At 47.9% G+C, this 20,639-nt stretch overlaps 7 protein-coding genes across 7 annotated transcripts; 3 read left to right on the forward strand and 4 right to left on the reverse strand.

Annotated features, from left to right (window-relative positions):
* Window positions 1–266: 266 nt before the first annotated feature.
* On the forward strand, window positions 267–884 carry L228DRAFT_215302 (hypothetical protein; the record flags this gene model as incomplete). Its single annotated transcript, XM_018330073.1, has 1 exon — window positions 267–884. One exon carries the CDS (start codon window positions 267–269, stop codon window positions 882–884), a length of 618 nt encoding a protein of 205 aa, XP_018184666.1.
* A 494-nt stretch (window positions 885–1,378) lies between these two features.
* On the reverse strand, window positions 1,379–5,455 carry L228DRAFT_257184 (acetyl-CoA synthetase-like protein; the record flags this gene model as incomplete). Its single annotated transcript, XM_018333966.1, has 10 exons — window positions 1,379–1,666; window positions 1,817–2,110; window positions 2,204–2,562; window positions 2,624–2,960; window positions 3,007–3,181; window positions 3,231–3,988; window positions 4,038–4,180; window positions 4,226–4,938; window positions 4,991–5,183; window positions 5,230–5,455. The coding sequence occupies 10 exons, from the start codon at window positions 5,453–5,455 to the stop codon at window positions 1,508–1,510; spliced, it is 3,357 nt and encodes a 1,118-aa protein (XP_018184667.1). The 3' UTR covers window positions 1,379–1,507.
* Window positions 5,456–5,688: 233 nt separating this feature from the next.
* Window positions 5,689–6,935, forward strand: L228DRAFT_234312 (putative aldo-keto reductase). The gene is made up of 2 exons (XM_018330660.1): window positions 5,689–6,357; window positions 6,419–6,935. Exons 1-2 carry the CDS (start codon window positions 5,836–5,838, stop codon window positions 6,749–6,751), a joined length of 855 nt encoding a protein of 284 aa, XP_018184668.1. The 5' UTR covers window positions 5,689–5,835; the 3' UTR covers window positions 6,752–6,935.
* A 2,010-nt stretch (window positions 6,936–8,945) lies between these two features.
* On the forward strand, window positions 8,946–10,819 carry L228DRAFT_224815 (hypothetical protein; the record flags this gene model as incomplete). The annotated part of the gene is made up of 4 exons (XM_018330357.1): window positions 8,946–9,239; window positions 9,479–9,847; window positions 9,980–10,556; window positions 10,667–10,819. Coding segments are annotated over exons 1-4 (1,218 nt in total), but the record flags the coding sequence as incomplete, so codon positions are not given.
* A 767-nt stretch (window positions 10,820–11,586) lies between these two features.
* On the reverse strand, window positions 11,587–14,603 carry L228DRAFT_271377 (glycoside hydrolase family 31 protein; the record flags this gene model as incomplete). Its single annotated transcript, XM_018335524.1, has 7 exons — window positions 11,587–12,459; window positions 12,522–12,718; window positions 12,793–13,260; window positions 13,321–13,530; window positions 13,582–13,687; window positions 13,740–14,341; window positions 14,408–14,603. The coding sequence occupies 7 exons, from the start codon at window positions 14,601–14,603 to the stop codon at window positions 11,587–11,589; spliced, it is 2,652 nt and encodes an 883-aa protein (XP_018184670.1).
* Window positions 14,604–16,087: 1,484 nt separating this feature from the next.
* On the reverse strand, window positions 16,088–16,358 carry L228DRAFT_251204 (hypothetical protein). The gene has a single exon (XM_018333508.1). The coding sequence runs from the start codon at window positions 16,335–16,337 to the stop codon at window positions 16,179–16,181; it is 159 nt and encodes a 52-aa protein (XP_018184671.1). The 5' UTR covers window positions 16,338–16,358; the 3' UTR covers window positions 16,088–16,178.
* Window positions 16,359–18,424: 2,066 nt separating this feature from the next.
* On the reverse strand, window positions 18,425–19,987 carry L228DRAFT_241796 (RNA polymerase I associated factor, A49-like protein; the record flags this gene model as incomplete). Its single annotated transcript, XM_018331355.1, has 5 exons — window positions 18,425–18,590; window positions 18,651–18,773; window positions 18,827–19,401; window positions 19,451–19,755; window positions 19,843–19,987. The coding sequence occupies 5 exons, from the start codon at window positions 19,985–19,987 to the stop codon at window positions 18,425–18,427; spliced, it is 1,314 nt and encodes a 437-aa protein (XP_018184672.1).
* Between the last annotated feature and the right edge of the window lie 652 nt (window positions 19,988–20,639).

Genomic DNA, 20,639 nt, shown 5'->3' on the forward strand with positions numbered 1-20,639 from the left:
CCTTTACTCGATCATTAAATCTGGATAGCCTGGATCGCCGTACTCGGCACTTTTCGTTGCAGGACGTTTCAAACCAACGCCTGTCAAACCATCCACGCACCCGCCTCCATTCGTCTCCTGAACGCTGAGCTGTACTCTCACAACATCTCGATTTCAAATAACAGAAAACACATAGCAAAAGTACCAAAACCAAGTCGAACTACAACCTAACAAAACATTCCGATCGACCCATTCTTCAAAACCGATATCTGAAAAGCAACCCAAAAATGGACGAAACATTCACCCTCCTCCCTCTACACCTCGACCCGTCCAGCAAAGCCATCTCCACCTCTTCCACCTCTTCCACCAGCTCCTCTTCCGCCCTAACCACCGAGCTCGCGACGCTCAACGCCCTGCACCGCACGCTGCTGAGCCTCGAGACGCCCGGAAAAACCCCGCCGCCTCCGATCCCCGTGAACCCGAAACGCAGCGCGGCGATCACGAAGATGCGGGAGAACGGCAACGCGCATTTCCGCAAGGGCGCGCACGCCGAGGCCGTGCGGCTGTACACGTTTGCAATCGACATGGCGCTGGGCCGGCCGGTGTGGGAACCCGCGGGGCTGGTGCGGGAAGAGGTCGCGGGCCTGTTTGCGAACAGGGCGGCGGCGCAGATGGGTCTGCGCAATTTCCCGGAGGCGGCGGTCGATGCGGAGACGAGCGTGGAGATGAAGAGGATCGGCAATGCGAAGGCGTGGTGGCGCCGAGGGAAATGCTTGGTGGAGATGGGCCGCCTGCGGGAGAGTAAGGACTGGTTGGGCAAAGCGCTGGAGGTGGAGGGCAAAGAGGCGGAGATTGTGGGGCTTTTGGCGGAGGTGAAGAAGGAACTGGAGAGACGGGGGGAGTAATTGTGGTAGTGTGGTGGTAGTGTGGTGGGATGATGGGATTGTGGAGAGGGAACTGTGGATTGATGGAGAAGTGCGGTGATTGACAAGTTTCTTTGATATATGAGCTTGGAAAGAAACGGGGTGGTGTTGGCTGTTGCTGTGCAGGACGAACTCGGGATGCGTGGATGCGTATTTCTTTATATCGACTACGCGTACACCGTTAATACGGCTTCCGTTTGCTGAGTTGGATGGCACCGTGCACCGGGCACCGCGGACCGTGTCTGCACTTACTCTGCGCGAGGAAGCATTACCTACCACATCTTCATTTCTGCTCAAGTTGGGAACAGGATCAAGGGACTGAACATTTGCATTACATCTGGCGTATTACGGCGAACTTAGAATCGGACATACTTTTCATCCCTTCCTCTCTTTCCTTTACTCTTTTTTCTTTGAATGCACTTGGGCAGTTCAGCAGTCGTGATCAAAGTAAATCAAGTACATTTTACTGTTAAACAACGCGCAATAAGCTACCGCTTCTACCGAAACAATCTAGTGATATACTCTAGAAAAAAAAGGATAAGATAAACGCTGCAATGGAGGATGGTTAAATGTGGAACAGTATAAACCAAAAGTTACGGAAAAGTCTAGTTTGAACAAGGACATGTCTCGATCCAGTTCCAGATCCGCCGAAAATGCTCATCGTCTATCGGGTTGACAGTGCGCATCGTATGTGAGATCTTTTCTGCGCAAAGGGTATCGAAGTGTGGAGTCTCCCGTGGTTCGGGGTGTTGAGGAGCGGCGTACTGGGTGTATTAGCTTCCACGACCCAGAAAGAAGTTTAGGGATAAATGTAGGGACAGGGACGGGAATAGAACAGGAAGAGGGAGAGGAATAGGAACAGGAATAGAAAAAGAAAATAAGGGTGGAAAGGAATAGGAATAGGGCAGAAATACCAAAGATTTCCACAAAGGGAGCAGCTTCCGCGCTGGATGACTACCACGACGACTGGACTCTGTATGCTCATCACCCTGTTCTAGCCTACGCACCCATTCATCTGGCGGGAATGCTTCAAACACGACTCCAAACTTTTTCAGCCATGCTAAGAGATCGGACCAGCGCGGATGTTGATGTTTGTTGACGATGTGGAATACAGGGACTTCTGTGCTCTGGGAAAGGCCGGTTGAGAAGGAGGAACTGATATTCACAATTGCCTTGGCGGCGGTGTCTAGGGGGAGCCAGTCTAGAGGCTACAACATCCATGGTGGTTAACCGCGGGGAAATCATTTAGGAAGAAGCGCAGAAGATACATGGAAAATGGTCAGAGGAAGGAAGGGACATACCTGATCAATAGCAGGCAAACCCCCCGTCACGGCGACAGAGCTGAGCATTAGCGGCCAGGCCTCGCTCATGTTCCATATCCCCTTGTCTGTATCACCGCATAGTTGGCCGATACGAAGAACGGATATCCTTCCGCGTAGACTCGTGTTTTCATGAGCACGATGGCAGATTTTCTCCGCTACCCATTTCGAGCGCGAGTATCCTAGCGGCGAGGCAGATGATGGCGTGTGGGAAAGGGTCTCCGGGATGATGCCTGTGCTTGGGCGGCTATTTGATACGCTTGCTGTCGAGGAGCAGAAGATGAATCTTGGTGGTTCAGGGCGTTGAGCTGCAAGTGCAAGAGTGATGAGGTTATGGAGACCTGGAAACGCATGAGCCCTAATGAAAAAGTTTAGGTAGTAGCAATGTTAGCGGGGTCTAACCGGAAATATGGTCATGAACAAAGCTTGATAGTCTGGCGTTGAAATTGACTGCCCATGCTGCGTGCACGATAAGGGTTGCGGTTTCAGCAAGTTCTTTATACTCCGGTTTGGACAGGCCAAGAGCTGTATCTGCGAGATCCGTCGGTATGCAGGAGATGCGTGTAACGGATGAATCTATTCGCTTCTTTGCATGCGCTTCTAGATTTTTGTTGACCCTTTCCAATGCTTTTTCTGGGGTTTTAGCTCGAACAAGGCAGATAATTCTGGATACGTTTTGCATTTGACGGAATGCATCAAGCAAGTGCGCGCCTAGTGCGCCCGTTGCGCCGGTAAGGATCTGGACTGGTTAGCAGAGAGCTGTGTGACGAGTTGAGGATGCTTACCACGACCTCTCCATTTCTAGTGATATTATCATCTCTTCTAGAATGATGGCCAAGTTCAGTACTGGCGCAGCTAAAATCACCGTACTCATCAACTAATTGAAACATCAATTGCTCATCATCATGGGTATTGTCTTTGACAAGACCGTGGCGCCGATCGATAATGTAACTGGCAAGCCTGCAGCAATGTTAGTCCCTTGGACAAATCTAGAGAGTACTGGTCTAACCTATCAATCGTGCCACAGTCATAGACTATATTCAGAGGTAAAGACTCTTCAATACCCGGAAGTAAATCCTGTAGATATTTAGCTTTCGAGTGTATCCAATCGAGACAAAGACTAACTCGCTGAATATAGCTTCTAATCTGGACACAAGCAATGGAATCAACGCCGATTGGAAAAAGATCGGTATCTACTGAAAGGCTCGGCTTATCGCCCATGATATTTGCAACTTTAGTGTACAGAGCTGTCTGGACGTCTTGGTCCTCAATATTCCCCATGGTGCCAGCTCTTGCAGAACTACCTGAATGAGAGTAGGCGCGTTCAATATTGACTTCAAACTGACGCTCAGCTTGTGCACGCAAGACTGTGCCTTTGCTGCTTTTTGGAATTGCAGAATGACCAGGAGATAATACGACAAGAGCTCCCTTAGCAATCCTCGTATGGGGTTGGGCCCCAGCGTTGATGCGTTCAATTTCGGGCCAAATGCAGTCAACCAGCTGCGTCGAAGATAAACTTGCACTTTCCTTTGGAAGAAAAAGAAGTGCGCCAGGGTACTCGCGACCATTGCCAAAAACCAGAACGTCGTCCAACAAAGCGGAGGATGCAATGTCAGCTTCAATTGGCGCGGGATCAAACTTTTTGCCAGTAATCAGAGTTAACTGAGAGTCGGCTCGAGAATGATACCGCCATGCATTTTCGATAGCATGATGCTTTTCAAACAGGTCAGAAGTTGCAAAGCTACCGTCGGAGCGGTTTGTTTTTGCCTATCCTTGTTAACGACCACTCATCCATCCAGCTCAATAAATCACATACCATATGAGGCCATCCTTTCTTGATGATAAGTTCAAAGAGACTATTACCTTGTGGTTCGAACTGTAGGAGCTCTGAACCGTGGCCTGCACGGAGGTACTGCCATTCATCGTCATTCCTAAAGTCGCGAAAAGAGGAGAGTAGAACTATGTCGTCAGCGGAGTCTAGGCAAAGATGCATCTGAAACTTACACCCGCACTCCGCGCTGCCAAATCTAGATATCAATCGAACTTTCTTTTGGACTAATTGATTACCCACTGAAGATGGCAATGCCGCGCCACCGACTCCAACAGTATCCATGGCCATCAGCATCTCCATACCAGCATCGTCGTTGGAAAGCATTTGTAAAACATATGGCACCGAGGAAAAGTATGCTACTTTTGACCCCTTGCCATCTGCGACTGCTTTCGCAGCACTCCTCAAAGACAAGAGAACATTTCTCGCCGTTATTGGCAGTTCGTTCCCTGGAAAGAGCCAGATCATTTCAGCGCTGGACCAAGAACGGAAAACATCAGCAACTCCGCCATGATAAAGCGGTGTTGTTGAGAAGGTTGCGCCAGAACTTTTATCTGAAAAGCTAGGCAATACCCCAACAGCAGCATGATGGGTCTGGGGTATCGGTTTTGGAAGATCTGAGGAAGTGCCTGAAGTATGATGTATATATGCAATATCGTATCTCGAGACTTGGGATTGGAAGCGGAATTGGGCATTGTTTGAGCGGTGCTTGTAGTACTTGATAACATTGCCATTGAAAGGAATTTCTTGTATGAGATACCTCAAAGCATCATCAACAACAAAATCAAGCGTTTCTTTGGCAGCATCTTCATATATCTTGTCGTAAAATAAGCAAGAGACTTTGCAAGAAGCACACAACGATGCAATTGCTCGTGGTTGACATTGTGGACTTGGTTAACGTCAGAAATTTGAGATCGAAGTAGGAACATTGAACAACATACGCTATGAGTAAAACAGAAAACCCCAATCTGATCAGCGCAAGCCAGGTCAAAAGAAAGTCAGCGGAACTCGGGCAGAAGAGCGCGACAGTGGGCAGCGTGTCATTGCTAGCATTATCAGCTCTGCAAAATTGAGGGAGAAACTTTTCAAGTTCATTTGCAACAAAATGTGTGTAATTTCGAAGATCGCAGAAAGCTGTACCATTCAGCAAAGATCTTCTTCTTGACCGTGCCAAACCTACTCAGTACCATGTATGACCAGGGCTCTGGCGTCTCCGAGACCTGAGGCGGAACCGGAAAGCCCACAGCGGGCCGAAGCGGAAACTTTTCTGCATATGCATCTATCAATTCGTTGATAGTGGAGAACTCAGTCGAATTTGCAGCATTAACCAATGCTGCCTGCCCAAGTGTGCAAGTAAAGTAGTTTGGTTGTACTCTGTCATGTTCAGGATCACGAGAGTCACGCATTTTCAGGCTATATTGTCGATGAATCGCTTGCGCGGAAGAATGCATTCGCATTCATAATAATAAAGTCATCTTCATTGCTTTTCTAGTAGAATATAGACGTTGGGTAACCAGGGCATTGACTGAATTGGTGTTGTTGATGAGTCGTGACATTTGTGATGAGATCATCATTCAGTTTATTAATTGACGTCGATTAGCTATCGAAGCGACAACAATCCCCACAATTACGATAAACCCAAACATATAACATCATCCCCGCTTTACGACTCATTACTAGACACGTTTCTCTTATAGACTGCATAGACCTTGGCATTGAATACCTAAATCTCTTACTTTTCCAGCTTCATTCTCACAAAGTACAATTCCACTGAAGCATCGCAACAATGTCGAGCAGCGCCAAGTTCGCCATTACAGACCTCCTCCCTCTGCCAAACAGCTCGGTGAAGATCCCCCGTCTAGGATTTGGCGTCTATCGCTCGCCCAGAGACACCTGCATCAACTCTTGCGTTACTGCACTCAAAGCCGGCTACCGTCACATTGACACTGCTCAATTCTACGCAAATGAGGCCGAAGTAGGAGAAGGCCTACGAAAGTCGGGCGTTGCTCGGTCGTCGATATTCGTCACCACCAAGATCATGTCTCCAAAGTCAAGCTTGGAGGCTACATATCAGAGTGCGCTAGACAGCGTCAAGAAAATTGACGGCGAGAATGGATACGTGGACCTCTTCTTGATTCACAGCCCTAGCTCTGGTTCTTCGGGAAGGAAGACGCTTTGGCAAGCATTGGAGAGACTGCATGAGGAGGGACGAGCGAAGAGCATCGGAGTCAGCAACTTTGGCAGAGGACACATTGAGGAAATGAAGCCTTATGCTAAAGTCTGGCCGCCGCAGGTGAATCAAATTGAAGTATGTATTTCTTTCTCTTGGAAGGGCATCCGCCAGGCTGACCATTCTTGTGAAACCACAGCTCCACCCATGGAACCAGCAGAAAACTATCGATGCGTATTGCAAAGAACATGGTATCATAGTAGAGGCGTACTGTCCTCTTGTTCGCAACCGAAAGGCCGACGACCCGACTCTTAACGCAATCGCCAACAAATACCAGAAGACTACCGGCCAGGTGTTGATCAGATATGCTCTGCAAAAGGACTGGGTTCCGCTGCCAAAGAGTGATACGCCTTCACGCATTGAAGCGAATGCAGACGTCTTCAATTTTGATCTCGATGCTGGAGACATGAAGACACTAGATGATCTCGACGAGGGCGGCGCAGGCGCAATCGTCATGGCTGTACAAAATTAAACATTATCACGAAGCGCGATAGATTATGCCGGTCGAAGAATATATTTTGATAGATAAAGAATAGCGCTTGAAATAGAGCATTATGATATTATCGACTTCACGACGCATTCCTATCCATGATTTACGACGTCACCTGCACAGGAAAATAAATAGCAGCAGAGTCCAAGTGTGAAGAAATCCCACCATCTATCGCAAGGTCAGCAAGTGCAAGATCTCAGGAGGATATTATAGAAGGAATCGCATACGAGTAACTTCCGTCATCCTTTCCACTGATAGTGTTATTAGACTTTTTATTATGTCCTCGCGATCGGTGTGATCGATGGGATCGATGAGATTTGTACGGTTTCTATGAGAATTTAGATATTATTCTTGAACTACTTTATGAATCCGAGGCTTTCTCTTTCGGTTACAATTCGCCATTACTCTGTCGAATATGGATACTGAGGGGGAAAGATGGCAGCTTACCTCCAAAGAGTCATCGCTTCTATCATAATAATCTCTAGCGGTTCCATCATAGTTCATTACCGGTGCAGGCATGGCATAATGAGCAGGAACCACAGCTTGAGGTCGAGCCGGGTATACAGGATGGCCCGGATATGCGGGATATCCCACTGGTCTCGTGTCTGCCACGTATGGCGTCTCCGGGGGTAATTGGTGATTCATTTCAGGTGTTGATAGAAAGTATTCCTTTTCATCTGCTTCGTCTTCTGTCTCCTCTGTTCGTGGGTCGTCCCACTCTGCCGTGATCTTGTTTCATTCACTCTTCCGTTTATTATTCTAGCAGAGGTATCCTGATGATTGAGTAGCGTAGCAAAGTAGCACCGGGTGTGGTGGCGGCTGATGATGTAAAAGCCTTGTGGTAAGTTTCGTAAATTAAAGGTAAGCACTCAGTTCATTGACAAGCTTGTTTGTGACAAGTCTTCGATTATATTCGTATGTTGTGATAAGCTCTAGCATATATATAAAAGGAATATCCTGAAGGCAGCTTTGCCACCCGTCCAGGGTGCATATCAACAATTGAACCGCCAAGGCGATAACTAACGCATTCCCACGATTCTGACATGACTGACAGGCAGACTCGAACCCACAAGAGTTCATACAAAAAGCATGGGGAGGAGAGGGGTACTCCCTTGCTCGGGTTCATGTGCTCCATAGGAAGTCGCTAGGACGGCACAATTGGCCCCCAGGGATATTCCAAGGCTGAGCTCCGGCGCAGTCCGTTCCTTTCCCGATTGCGATGCCAACATGTCGATCATGGCGATATACAGTCGAACGTCAGCGTTGGGTGTTACCGTACCAAGTAACTTGCGGCAAGGGAGTTACAGGGAGCTGAGGATTGGTCAAGACGCCTGGTGACGCTGGCTGACACTTGGGACGGCCTCATGTCCTCCCGCTGGTGGTTAATTGCAACGCCATGAAGGGGGCCATGGCGGGGGGCCGTTCACGACGGGCACAACATGACGCCTGCGGCTGTCTTTTATGTATGAATAGTGCAGGAATAGTGCAGCTTACCGAGTTCATATGCACAGCGAGGTGTTTTTGAACATGTCAGTGCTCTGGGAAAAGGCTGTGTGGCTGCCTGCCAGACAGTTATGGTGGGCTCAAGCAATATGACATGCATGGCAGAGTGCAGATTGTCTGGCTTCCAATGATAGACAGTCATGTCGTTATATGCCAATTCTTTTCCTCTCATGACAATTGCTTTGTTGAAGCCTCGCTTCCGATATCAAGCAGCACAACGGAATATGTATTGTAGCACAGAACGCCAGAGTAAGAACCTCGAACCTCCTGCAAGACTGTCTGTACAGTCATCATCAAGCTTGCAGTGACAATGTTTAACATGAGTAAGAATGAATGCAAAACATGATTACACAGTGGAATAATATTTCCTCTGATTTATCCAGTCATATCTTATTGTCTGCTGAGTAAAAGGAGAACGAGAACGAGTACGAGTACGACACGCTTGACCATATATGGAAAGTAGCGGAGAAGTGATTGGACTAAACTACAAATGGCGATTTAGTATTCAGATCTGTCCGAGTTTTAACCAATCAATTGCCGTTTTCAGTAAATTTCCCGCCGCCGACAGTCGGCATCTTATCGGGATAATCATCCTATGGATTCCACTTTTTTTTGTTTTGATACTCTTAACTTATGTGTCATAATTATAATCATCCTCTCAGGAGACTTGTATAAATAAATTCTCAATTTTCAATTTTCATTTTTTTGGTGACTGATTCAGGTTCATCAGAGTGCAGGAAACAAGCAATAATAGTCTATATACATATTCTACGTTGAAGATTACCCACGACCAAACGACAGTCATTGCAGCCGCCATAAACACCCACTTATCGACGATATCCACGATAATGGACCCCTCGGCCGTTGGGTTGGGCAGTCCCATTACCGCTTCTCCGCGGGATGAGCATTTTCCACTGTTGACAGAAGATCGTGGAGCGATCAAGGTCATTAGGAACTTTACTCCGTCGTATGCATCCCTTTCTCCACCGCATTCATTATTATTCCGCTCTATCTACTCTGCTCCCCTGTCATTCGCTGCTCATTGATTAAGCTATTCGACGGCGCAACACTCAAGCCTGCAAGTCGATCCCTCCGCGCCCGTTGCATAGCTTAATCTATCGTCCCCCAAAGCTACAGACCCACGTCCTAATCCACAAGACAAGAAGCAAACAAAGCTAATAATGACGTGCGTTGCAACAATGACAGATGGTTCTCCGTATGCATGGGCACAGGCATCGTGTCCATTTTGCTACACAACCTGCCGTACAATGGCGCCTGGCTGTACTGGCTCTCGGTCATTGTCTTCGCACTTAACGTCGTCTTATTCACCGTCTTCTGCGTCATCACCATACTAAGATACATTCTCTATCCCCAACTATGGAAAGCCATGCTGCTGCATCCAGCGCAGTCGTTGTTCATTGGCACTTTTCCCATGGCGCTCGCGACGATTGTGAATCTGATGGTCCTCATCTGCGTGCCGGCATGGGGCGAATGGGTGCTGACTTTTGCATGGACACTATGGATCATTGATGCGGTCATTTCCATTGCTATCTGCTGTTACTTGCCATTCTTGATGTTCGTCCCCCTTATCCTATTCTTTTCGTCCCCACTTTATACTATACATCTCTGCTCCCCCTTTCTTTTTTCCACTCCAACATGTACACTCCAACTTACAAACAAAAAAACTAACCGACTCCCATGTGACAGCATGCACGTCCACGAGACCCAATTGTCCACCATGACAGCCGCATGGCTTCTGCCCATCGTGACGACCATTGTCGCCGCAGCATCCGGCGGCATCGTGGCCGGGAGCTTAACCAACGCGCAGCACGCCCTTGGGACGCTCGTGGCGAGTTACATCCTCTGGGGCACCGGCGTGCCGCTCGCCATGGCCACGCTCGTCATCTACTTCCACCGTCTGACCGTACACAAGCTCCCTCCGCGCGAAGTCATGGTATCTGTCTTCCTCCCGCTCGGTCCGCTGGGCCAGGGCGCGTACGGCATCATGCAGCTTGGTAAAGTCGCTATGAAAATCATGCCCAAGACACATACGCTGGTCGCGTCCGCGGGCGAGACTTTTTACACCGTGGGTTTCCTCGTTGCGATCATCATGTGGGGCTTCGGACTCGTGTGGTTCTTCTTCGCCCTCGCGTCCATTTCGCGCTCCAAGTTTCCCTTTAATATGGGCTGGTGGGGATTCGTCTTTCCCTTGGGTGTCTATACCAGTGCCACGTTGAGTTTTGGCCAGGAATTGCCTTCTCGATTCTTTGACATTCTTGGTAATGTACGTTTTTCTCCCCTTTTTTCATTTCATTTCCTCAACATATACTCTACCACTTCCATGTTTACGTATCATCTCCCACTCTACACGTGTCGTTTCTGATCCGAATCTAGATCTTCACCGTCGCCGTCGTCCTCCTCTGGGTCGTCGTCTCCGTCACGACCGTTCGCAAGGCCTTGACCGGCGAAATCTTCTTCTCCCCGTGTCTTGAGAAACTACGACGTATCCAATTGGAAGAAAAGCAGCGTCTTCGTCAACAACAGGCTCAAGTTTAGCTTTTTACTCCTTTTTTCTTTTTTTTTTTTTCTTTCGTTCTTTCTTTCCTTCCTTTTTTTTATTTTGACGTCTATGGTTTGACGTCTATGTTATTGCATTATCCCATTCGCCTCTCTGTTACTATCATGTTACGGTATATCTATCATTGGCATTCAACATTTGCATATATCCGGCGTTATGCACATTGAACTTTTATTTTTATTTATTGATTTCTTTATTTATTCATTTATTTGGATTGATGGCCTTTCAACAGCGAGGAGTTTAAAAAGATTTGTTTTTTTCTGCCTGAAATAGTGGCGGCGACATGTGTACTAGTACAGTGTGCAATTCAACAAGAGGGAAGGGAAGCCGAAAAAAGGTTAATCCCATCTTTGGACCAATATTGTACATCTATTTATTGTATTATATACGCAGCAGCGATGTAATTTACATACACTGTATATAATGCGTGTCTACCCATACGACTCCTCAAATGAAAATGACAAGGGCAATGGCATAGGATAGACGGTCATTCAGCAATCTAAGTACGAGTCACATAGTCAAGCAATTCTGAGACTAAATAATGGCGGAAAACTCATGATTATTTATTTCATGTACTGCAGGCTACACCTACACATCGCGCAACGTTTCCGCGCAACTCTGCCCTCTCAAATTAAAAAAAAAGAATGATTAAGAAAATTTTATTTCAAAGGTTGTTTTGCTCTGAAATAAGGAAAAAGAAGAGAAGTAAAAAGAGTATCAAACTGCATAATGACGTTTACTGCAATGTCAATGCAAAAGCACCCTTCAATGCGACATTGACGGTGACGGTGACGGATTGCGAGTTGGCATTGTAGGTATATTGGGCATTGTTGCCATTGACCTTGACATTCTTGGGCGCCTTATTGACCCCAAGAACGGTGACCTGGGACCACTGGAGGTTGCCGACATCGTAGCCTTGCACTCCGCTCACAGTCAGGGTCTTGCCAGCATAGTTGAAGTTGTATGTGGAAGATGCGGTCGTAACGAGCGAATCACCGTCATCAATGTAGAGACTGCCAGTAGCCTTGTTGTTGGTGCCGGGTGCAACAATAAGGTTAAAGTTGTTCTGACGGAGGGCAGTTGTGGTATTGGCACTCTGGGCGCGCATCGGAATGATGGATCCTCCGCGAATGTGGATAGGAATATCCGTGAGCTGAAGGTTCGACAGGGTAATGTACGAGCCAGTGCCAGTAACGGGAGCCAAAGTCCAGAAGTCATAGAACTGGTCATTGGGAAGGTAAATGCTGACGCTAGTGGCACCCTCGTCGGTAACAGGGCTGATCAAGATCGATGGGCCAAAGAAATACTGCAGCTCAATGAGAGGAGCTGTAGTGTCCGTTGGGTACGGGAACCACATCGGGGAGATGGCTGGCACGCCCGAGACGCTTTGCTGCTGGAAGGCGGTGTAAAAGTAATCAAGAAGTTGATATCTGGCGTTGATGGCCTTCTTGGCTGCCGCAGTAACAGAAGCCCAGCGGTAGAATTCCTGCGGAGGAGAGTCGTTGGAATTGTGGTTGCGGTAGAAGCCACTAAACGCTCCCAGCATGGCCCATCGTGCGCAGAGTTCTTCTGTCGTATCCCCAGCATAGCCGCAAACATCACTTCCAACCTAAGATTCAATTAGCGAAAATAATTCAAGAGAACTTGTTGCTTCACGGTTCTGTTACATACCATAGGTACCTGGTAGAGCGAGGCGAATTGAAGCAATCCGGAGATGGAAATACGATACTTGTCCCAGGTGGAAACATTGTCACCCAACCAATGACCAACCTTTGTTCCTGCTCCCGCATAAGTGCTTCGGGTGATAACCAACGGCCGATTATTGGGTCTCCGACTCAGCATGGCATTGTAACTTGTCGAGCTCATCACTGTGGAAAAACACACATTATCAGTCAATGAAAAGGAAAGATAGCGCAAACTATGATCAGAAGGGAATACTTACTGGTGCCATAAAGGTTATGCACATCATAATCAGCATATCCACCAGAGTGGTACAGGTCGGTTCTGATCGTGTTCATGCTGAGCGCACCAGCGGCATTATGAATATAGTAGGGTGGAGTCAGCAAATCTCTTCCTGAGATTCCCAGCTTCGAGCCGTCAGCCTGCCGTTTCATGATCCGTGATGTTGTTGAGTTCGGAGGCTGGAAGTCTGCGGGGAACCCAGGCAATGGCCGTGGGTTGGCACGGACAGGTGGCGGAGTCGGCGGATCGCTGTTGAAAACGGCAAAGGCAGCAGGGTTGGCGCAGGGGAACGGGCAAAAGTTTGACGCTTCGTTCATGTCAATCCAAAGCGCATCAATGTTGACACCGGTATCGGCATTAAAGAAGGAGTCAAATTCGGTGTTCCAGTATCCTTGCGTATTAGGATGGAACCAGTCAGGGAAGGCTGTGATTCCAGGCCATACCACTCCTAAACGCCATATCAGCATCTAAAGTGAGACGGATCGTATCATCACACTCAAAAGCTTACCTTGGAAAATGGTTCCGTTGGGGAATTCCATAAAGATACCTTCCTGCTGCCCGAGGTTGAATGGTGGGTAATCCATGTATGCCACTGCGGGGTCCACCATCAATACATAATGTTGATCGTGATCATGGAGATACGTAACAAGCTCCTGCATTTTCTCAAGCGGGAACCTCTCTGGATCGAGCGTGAAAACTTGGCGAAGATTCATATAATCTGTACGAATTAAAAGACATTCTTTGCGGCTTGTGGGGCTGGGCTACGTACCGATATCTGTCCACATTGTCTCGAGGGGAATGCCGGCCTGGGAATAATTGTACACGACCGAGGCAACCTCATACACGTCCTGGTAGCCATATCTGCATTGATGGAACTTTTCGAGTGGTTAGCAGAACATCTTAAGCTTGGGCGACGATGTAGCTTACCCCGAATCCCCAGTAAGGCATCATAGTCGATTTACCGATAATTTCACTGTACTGGGTGGCCACATCTGTGGGATTAGGGCCAGAGAGGAAGTAAAAGTCAAGAACGCCTCCATTAGTATTGTACTCCAGGTATTGACCGTCTGTTGGGTCATTGTTGATTTTGATGTCCATGCCATTGCTGTTGAGCAAAAAGACACCGTGCGTGCCACTCATCCGGTGGTCAAAGTAAATTGGATGATTTCCATACAGATTTGTGCCCGCAGGGATGGTGTACGCATCTCTTGACCATAGCGTTCTAATATAGTTGGTAGAATTGAGGCGGAAAGGATCAGAGTGCTCTCCCAAGCCGTAAATATTGGGGTCATTGGGCAAGGCAGTACGAAGGCCAAGATATTGCGACTCGAAGATCAAAGGCGCTCCCTTGGTATCAAAGAGCGTCTCCCCGGTGCTCTTGCGGCGAACAGCAAAAGAGAATGGGTTAGGTGTCAGGTCGAATTCGAGATCATTTTTCGCAGATGAGCCATCGGGCCGGGGCACAATAAAAGTTGGGACTTGATAGACCTGCTCATTGGGATCATAAATCATCACGTGTAGCCGCTCCGCTATATTCTCAATCAGCATGAACCCTTAAATGCTACAAAGAAAAGAGGCAATTGAATAAAACTCACTGCTCTGATATTCGACAAGCAATTTCAAGTAACCAAAGTCCCACCCGTATGCGTTACAATTTGGACCAGCCAGTTTCAGGTCTGCTGTCAAACCAACCTTGGATTGGGCAACATTGTAGGCAATATAGCCCGGACAATCAGCCAATGCCAAAGTAACAATGCCCGAAAGGGCAAGAATCCCATGGAGGAACTTCATGCTGGCTAAACAGAGGCCTGATAATTGGTTTGTGTGGCCGTGCTCGGTGCATCAGTCGGAGAATTGGGATGATGCCCTTTTATACACATGACGTTGCCGCGTCCTGGCGAAAGCGGGGCATCGATTCCAGGGCCAAAAAAAAAGAGTCTGCATCACTCTCATTCCGTAACTTGTTATCCCAAACCCTTTGGCTCTAAGACAAAAAGGGTCAAGTTGTGGGGCAGAAGCCACTTTTCGACCATTCTCTTGGAGAGCGGAGCATTAGCAAAAGTTGATCAATGCCGGGGTAACATGCAATGAGATCACCCGCGGAAACACAATGATCTAAACCATCTCACATATCCTCCGATGCGGACATGGACGCACAGGGGCTTTTTCCATTCCTGTCGTTGCTCTCTTGCATGGCTTCCCTGCCTTTCCCCGCACTCACCCCTCATACTAGCCCGCAGGCACCCCTGATCTCAGAGCGCCAATGCTTTGGTCTAGACGCAATCATCGCGTGAAGAGGTACGGCGAGGTCCTCTCTGGTTCCGACATGGATAGATCAATGGTGCACGAGCCTTTCGGGGGTCCCGTTGAGAGGAATACGTCGACGAAAATTTCTTCCCCATGGTGCCAAGCAGATATCACAGGCACACCTGATCGGCGCCGAGCAATTGCAATGGGATGCGTTCTTCCTGTCTGTCGTACTGTTAATTCTAGCCTAGCAGGAACACATCAAAAAATTTTGTTGCCATGCTTCGAGCCATGTCGCACCTAGTGTCAGCGTGGACATCGAACGCATCTGACCTGCAAAAGATCTCTTGAATATCATCGTCATCATTGTGAATTCTTTTCGTTCACGTGGACATATGGCCGAAGTAACCACCTCACGCGGACATCATTTGACACCGATGGCTAGGACGGCAAGATCCATGAAACCAGCCATAAACGTGCGACAAACGTTGAGAGGGGAGGGACGCCGAGTGCGGCGCAGTCATTGATCGTCATGGATGCAGAAGCTAGGGGTACCCTCACGCCGAGCTTCTCACTGGACAATTGTCAGTAATGTTCAATAGCTCCGCATTTCCCAGGCGACATCATATGATCCAAGACCAGAAGCATGTCCCTGTAGTCGCTGCATAAAATCCATGCTGTCCAGGTTTTAGACGAATCAAGCGAATCAACAACTTGTTCTGGATGGGTATAAACTTCCTGATCCAGCAAGTTCTCAGCGCTAAAATTGAATTGCTCTCACGGGAGGGAATGAATTGTGACAGGCGGGAAGCGGGGACCGACGGAGCTTGGGGGGAGGGGGGTTGGTGGACGAGATGAGCAGACTGCTATGACCTAAACAGTTAGTTAGCCCTTGGACCCTAAACTTGAACCGAACGGGACAGCCCGCACCACGAGTTGGCATGTGGGGTAAATAAACGAGCCTGACCTATGAACGAAAATTGAGCCGTCACACCCCAAGTCCAATGGCGAAAAAGTCATTGGATCCGCCTTTGTGTATTTGACACTATTCCTCAAGTTACTCAAACGCAGCATGGCTCGCCCAGAGCACATTATGATGATGGCGCACAGACAAGGAGATTAGAAGATCCACCGCCAGCTGAACGGTAGCGATTGTGCTGCTGCAACCAATCGAGCAGATCCAAGGCTGCAGCCCCACTTGCAAAATGAGGAAAAGACCGTCAGAGCACCATAAGGGCCAGGGTGCGAGTGATTTTTCGAAAACCTCGGCTTAGACATTGACCGAAGAATCAAGGGACTCATCGTAAGTTGGAGTGAAATACTGGGAAACGCGTGATGCGACGCTCTGCATTAGAGACAGAAATCATAACAATGGCCTGGACTGGCTAGCGTACTCTATTGAGCTTTCATTAGAGCTGCAAACCCCTTTATTGAATCACACACCTTTTCTACCATCTGTTTGCTCCATTTCCATTGGTGCCAAGACAGGCAGGTTATACCGTTGAAGCCTAGATCTGGGGGCTTTGAAATATCTCCGAGCAAACGGCAGACCACCAGGCCGTCAAGCGTCATTGGCGCCATAGATTTCCGTCATTCGAAACTGTTGCTTTCCAATAATGTAAAAATTTTGCTTTATTTCCTCTGTTTCAAAGAACAGGGAATCGTGCCGCAGCCACGAATGCGTCTCGTGCTTCTTGCACAGTTAGCCACTGGGGTTACGAGAAGCTTGAACGGCCTTTTCCTTCTCTCAAAGAAACTTTGATGCCTGTCGACTGTACTAGATAGAACCAGAGTTCTTTGCTAGTAGAAGAGTTGGAACCGAATTATCAGTGTGATCAAACAATGTCAATATCGAACAAAGGCAAATGAATCGTGCCGGAGCTTGTTTCCGAAAAGGAATCCCAAATTCCCTATCAATTTAATTCTATCCCTGATATTCTGTTTCTGGAAGGACATCGTTGGCTTCAATCTGCACTAGTCAGATTGGCATTCTTGGACGGAGAGATGGTGGCCTGAACTTCCACAATATGCCGCTGATGTCGAAGCTCGCAGACCTGATATGCCTTCCGATCTTCATTTCCGCAGACCCTATGGGCAAGTAGGAGGCATTTCATGGCCACTATACGTATTCTTAAGTCTTGCTTCTGATGTATGAAAGAAATCGTCATAAACTGATCTAGTAATGTGCATCATCGTCGTGCAGATAAGCTTTTGCGTCTCATCTGAGCTGCCCAGGGGCAACACCATCTCGAGTGCTGTAAGGTCTCATTATGATAATGGATGTCCCAGCGTTGAAGTAATCCAAGTCATGTCTGCACATGTATGGTGCACGGTAATCCCTGCGTCCCAAAGGATGCAGAGTGAATCACGCAAAATTCAGCAAGTCCGAGCCGCGTCCGTGGATGGGAGGCCATATCAGGAGGTTATATGCATAAGTGTGCCCTCCGAGCAGGGAGGATGGCTTCACTGGGAAACTTCGATGTAAAGGCCGCGTGGCTGGGCACCCACACTCAGTTCAGAAGCACAGCCGCTCGAGAGCCCAATCCATGTGTCAAAGTGTGAGCCTATATCCGTTTCAGACTGATCCACATATATCCCTTCCCTGTCAGTAAGTCAACTAACCAATAGAGGGGAGGAGGCGTTCTCTAGAATAGCCAGGGAGAAGAGGTATCCGCACAGTCAACGCCCAGATGAGGAATAAGACGCGTTTGCAAGATGGAGTTGCCAAGTAGATTTAACGACCGACCTCCAAATTGATATGCTCCAAGATTGACAGCAAATACGCTTCGATGTCGATTCTCTGTGTGGATGTCTCTAGCCATCCTTTTCTTTTCGTAGAGTAAATGTGAGAACATGGCAGCTTACTTTAAGAAGCGGCACAGCTGGATGAAAAATCACTCAATGAGCGGTACTCGGTTCCCCAAAGCATAATGCCAGATAAGCGTAATGACAAAGGCTGGACGCCGATGCTCGCTTTGCACCTTCGCTACATGGCTCTTGCTCCGCCGTAACCTCTAGATACTAGGAAAGTGCTGTTTTTCTCATTTCGGCTTGTTAAAGAAGAGCGAAAGCAATGATCTGAAGGTAATCAGGGATACTGGAGCGTTTATCGCAGGAAAATGATGCATTGGAAGAGCAGGGGCTTTATAGACTACCTGAAACTCCTAAACTGGTTGTGCGAGCGGCCCCGTTGAAAATATAAAATAAAAATAGAACGATAATCAATTGGCACCGATGCGTTTATGTGTCGAGAGAAAAAGGCACCAAAAAGAGTGTCTATGCAGATAATTCGCTTCTGGGAATAGTGAACTGAAGAAACAACGGCTCTAAATGCGCAGAAATTGTCTAAAAAGCATTGAACAAAACTAACGACGTCTGGGGACGATCCTCGTCTTGGGGAAGTCCAAAGGCAATCGCAAAACAGCAATCCTATGTGCCTGTGCCTCCTCCTTTGTGATTTTCAGTTTATTACGGTCAGTGAGAGTGGGGTTCTTGATGCGGCATCCGATCTCATGATAATATTGGGAAATGCTATGGACGAGTCAGCGCCACTTGGACTCCCTGTAAGATTTAGCTGTTTCTTATACGTACGCTTTTGGCTCAAGCTTCAAATCCTGCTTCAGATCATAGGTGTCAACCTCGAAGTTATCCACGATAAGGGAAAGCGCCGCAATGTGGGTATAAAGATTATCCATGTGCCATTTGTTGAGTTGACTATTGCCGTCAGCCGAAGTTTCCTCTTTAATTTGCAGATACGAGAATCATACCTTCCCTCCGCAAAACGTCGTCTAACGCCATCGATCCAAGAATCTTGAACACCCATGAACTTTCTCATTTCCTCCTTTTGGGGTAATTTCTTGACGCCTTTGGGTCCGGATTTCAGCGACAAGTGAAAATCAAGAAGCAAAAGAAGATATCGAAGTGCTTTGATCTTAGGGATGTCGCCGCTAGCCACAACCTTATTCAACCGTTTACTAACAAATCGACTCTTTGTTTCGATGTTCCTATTTGCCGAGACGGCATCTTGCCATTCCTTGACAGCGATCGTCCTCATCTCGTCGTGGCCGACCAGATAGTCAATTGGATACACCTCGGCAGGCGTGGTGGCATCCAGGTTCGCCTTTGGTCGGGGCTTAGCGTCGTCGATTGCGGCCTGCAATTCTTCTCGCGTAGCCATGTTTTGGGTGGATTCAGTCATGGAATCGAGCACGGCGTCAGCGACAGAGTTTGTGCTCTTCGCGTCTTCGCTGGCGGTGATGGCGTTCTCAGTAAGAGAAGCAATTGCTTTCTTCGCCTTCTTTGTACCGAACTCCATGCCAAGGGTGTTACGGAGGGCTTGTTTCTGATAGATGTCAGTTGACGTCAAGGGGAATGCCAGCAATTATTCTTACCGTCTTTTGATTATCGCGCTGGACCTCCTGTGCCTCCGCTCTGAGCGTCCCACGGAGGACAAGGTTGCGAGTCTCCATGACCTGGAGTTCGCCAGTCTTGGGGTCATAGACCCCGACATAGTGCTTCATCAGCCCATCTAAGGCTCCTAATCCTTCCTCGCGGCCAGTGTAGTCGATCTTAGGGTGCTCGGAGGAGTGCAGCAAAAGCTCAGATGATTGGATATGACCGCCACGGGCGGCAGGTCGAGCCTTTCGGTATGGCTTGAAAGAAATGTTCGATGGCAGAGAGAGACCAGGTGTCGGTGCTATGTAATGATCAGGTTAATGTACTCTAATGTTTTCCTTGGAGCAATGCTTGGTTTGAGTATAAAATTAAACATCCATTCACATACCGGTGACTGGGCTCCATTCGTCGGTTTCAGGAACCACCGAAACTTTGACAGTCGGCGCAGGCAGGTCAATGGCAACTTTTTTGCCAGGCCTTGAGCCATCCTGTGAGGCTCTCTTTCTCTTCTTATCCGCCTTGGGATCCGACATGTTCAAAGGATTTGTGGCTGGAGTATGGATACTATTCGTTCCCGCTTTGCAAATTATTATTTTCATGATCCTGCGATTTTCGGGAACATTTTCGAGACCGCTTGTGCACGGACCATCTCACTCGCCAACTTTCATCTCTGTCGGCGCATCCCTCGCCGACTACCGAGGCACCCGACCATGCCAAAAGCCAGTTTCCTTCTCGAGGCCTGCGGGCATGAAGAGCATGGAATGGGAACTGCAATGCTTGGAGCAAGTATAAGAAAAAATTTCTGTAAGGCTGTAAGTATCAAACTCACCGGGAATTTGACTGATAGACAGCTCAGGGAGTCACTGAATTTTAAGGGTTGTTTTCGGATTTTATTGTATATTTTTATTTACTTTCTAATATTGCATCTGTTTTTACCATCCTACTTAATATTGTACTAAATATCTTGCTGAGCAATCTGCCTGGACAATTTGCAAGAGCGAAATTCTTTTGCTCATAGATGCACGAACAAATGCTTGTAATGAATCATGGGGGACGAACTGCGTTGATATGTACTGCATAACACGTACACATCTTACCTTGGGCAGGTACTTTAGGTATAGACGGGGAATGCAGCGCGGTTCCGCTCGTTTCTCTCCTACTCAGTACACCTGGGTCCAGGGCTGC

Source organism: Xylona heveae (assembly GCF_001619985.1).
Source record: "Xylona heveae TC161 unplaced genomic scaffold L228scaffold_14, whole genome shotgun sequence".
Lineage (NCBI taxonomy): Eukaryota > Fungi > Ascomycota > Xylonomycetes > Xylonales > Xylonaceae > Xylona > Xylona heveae.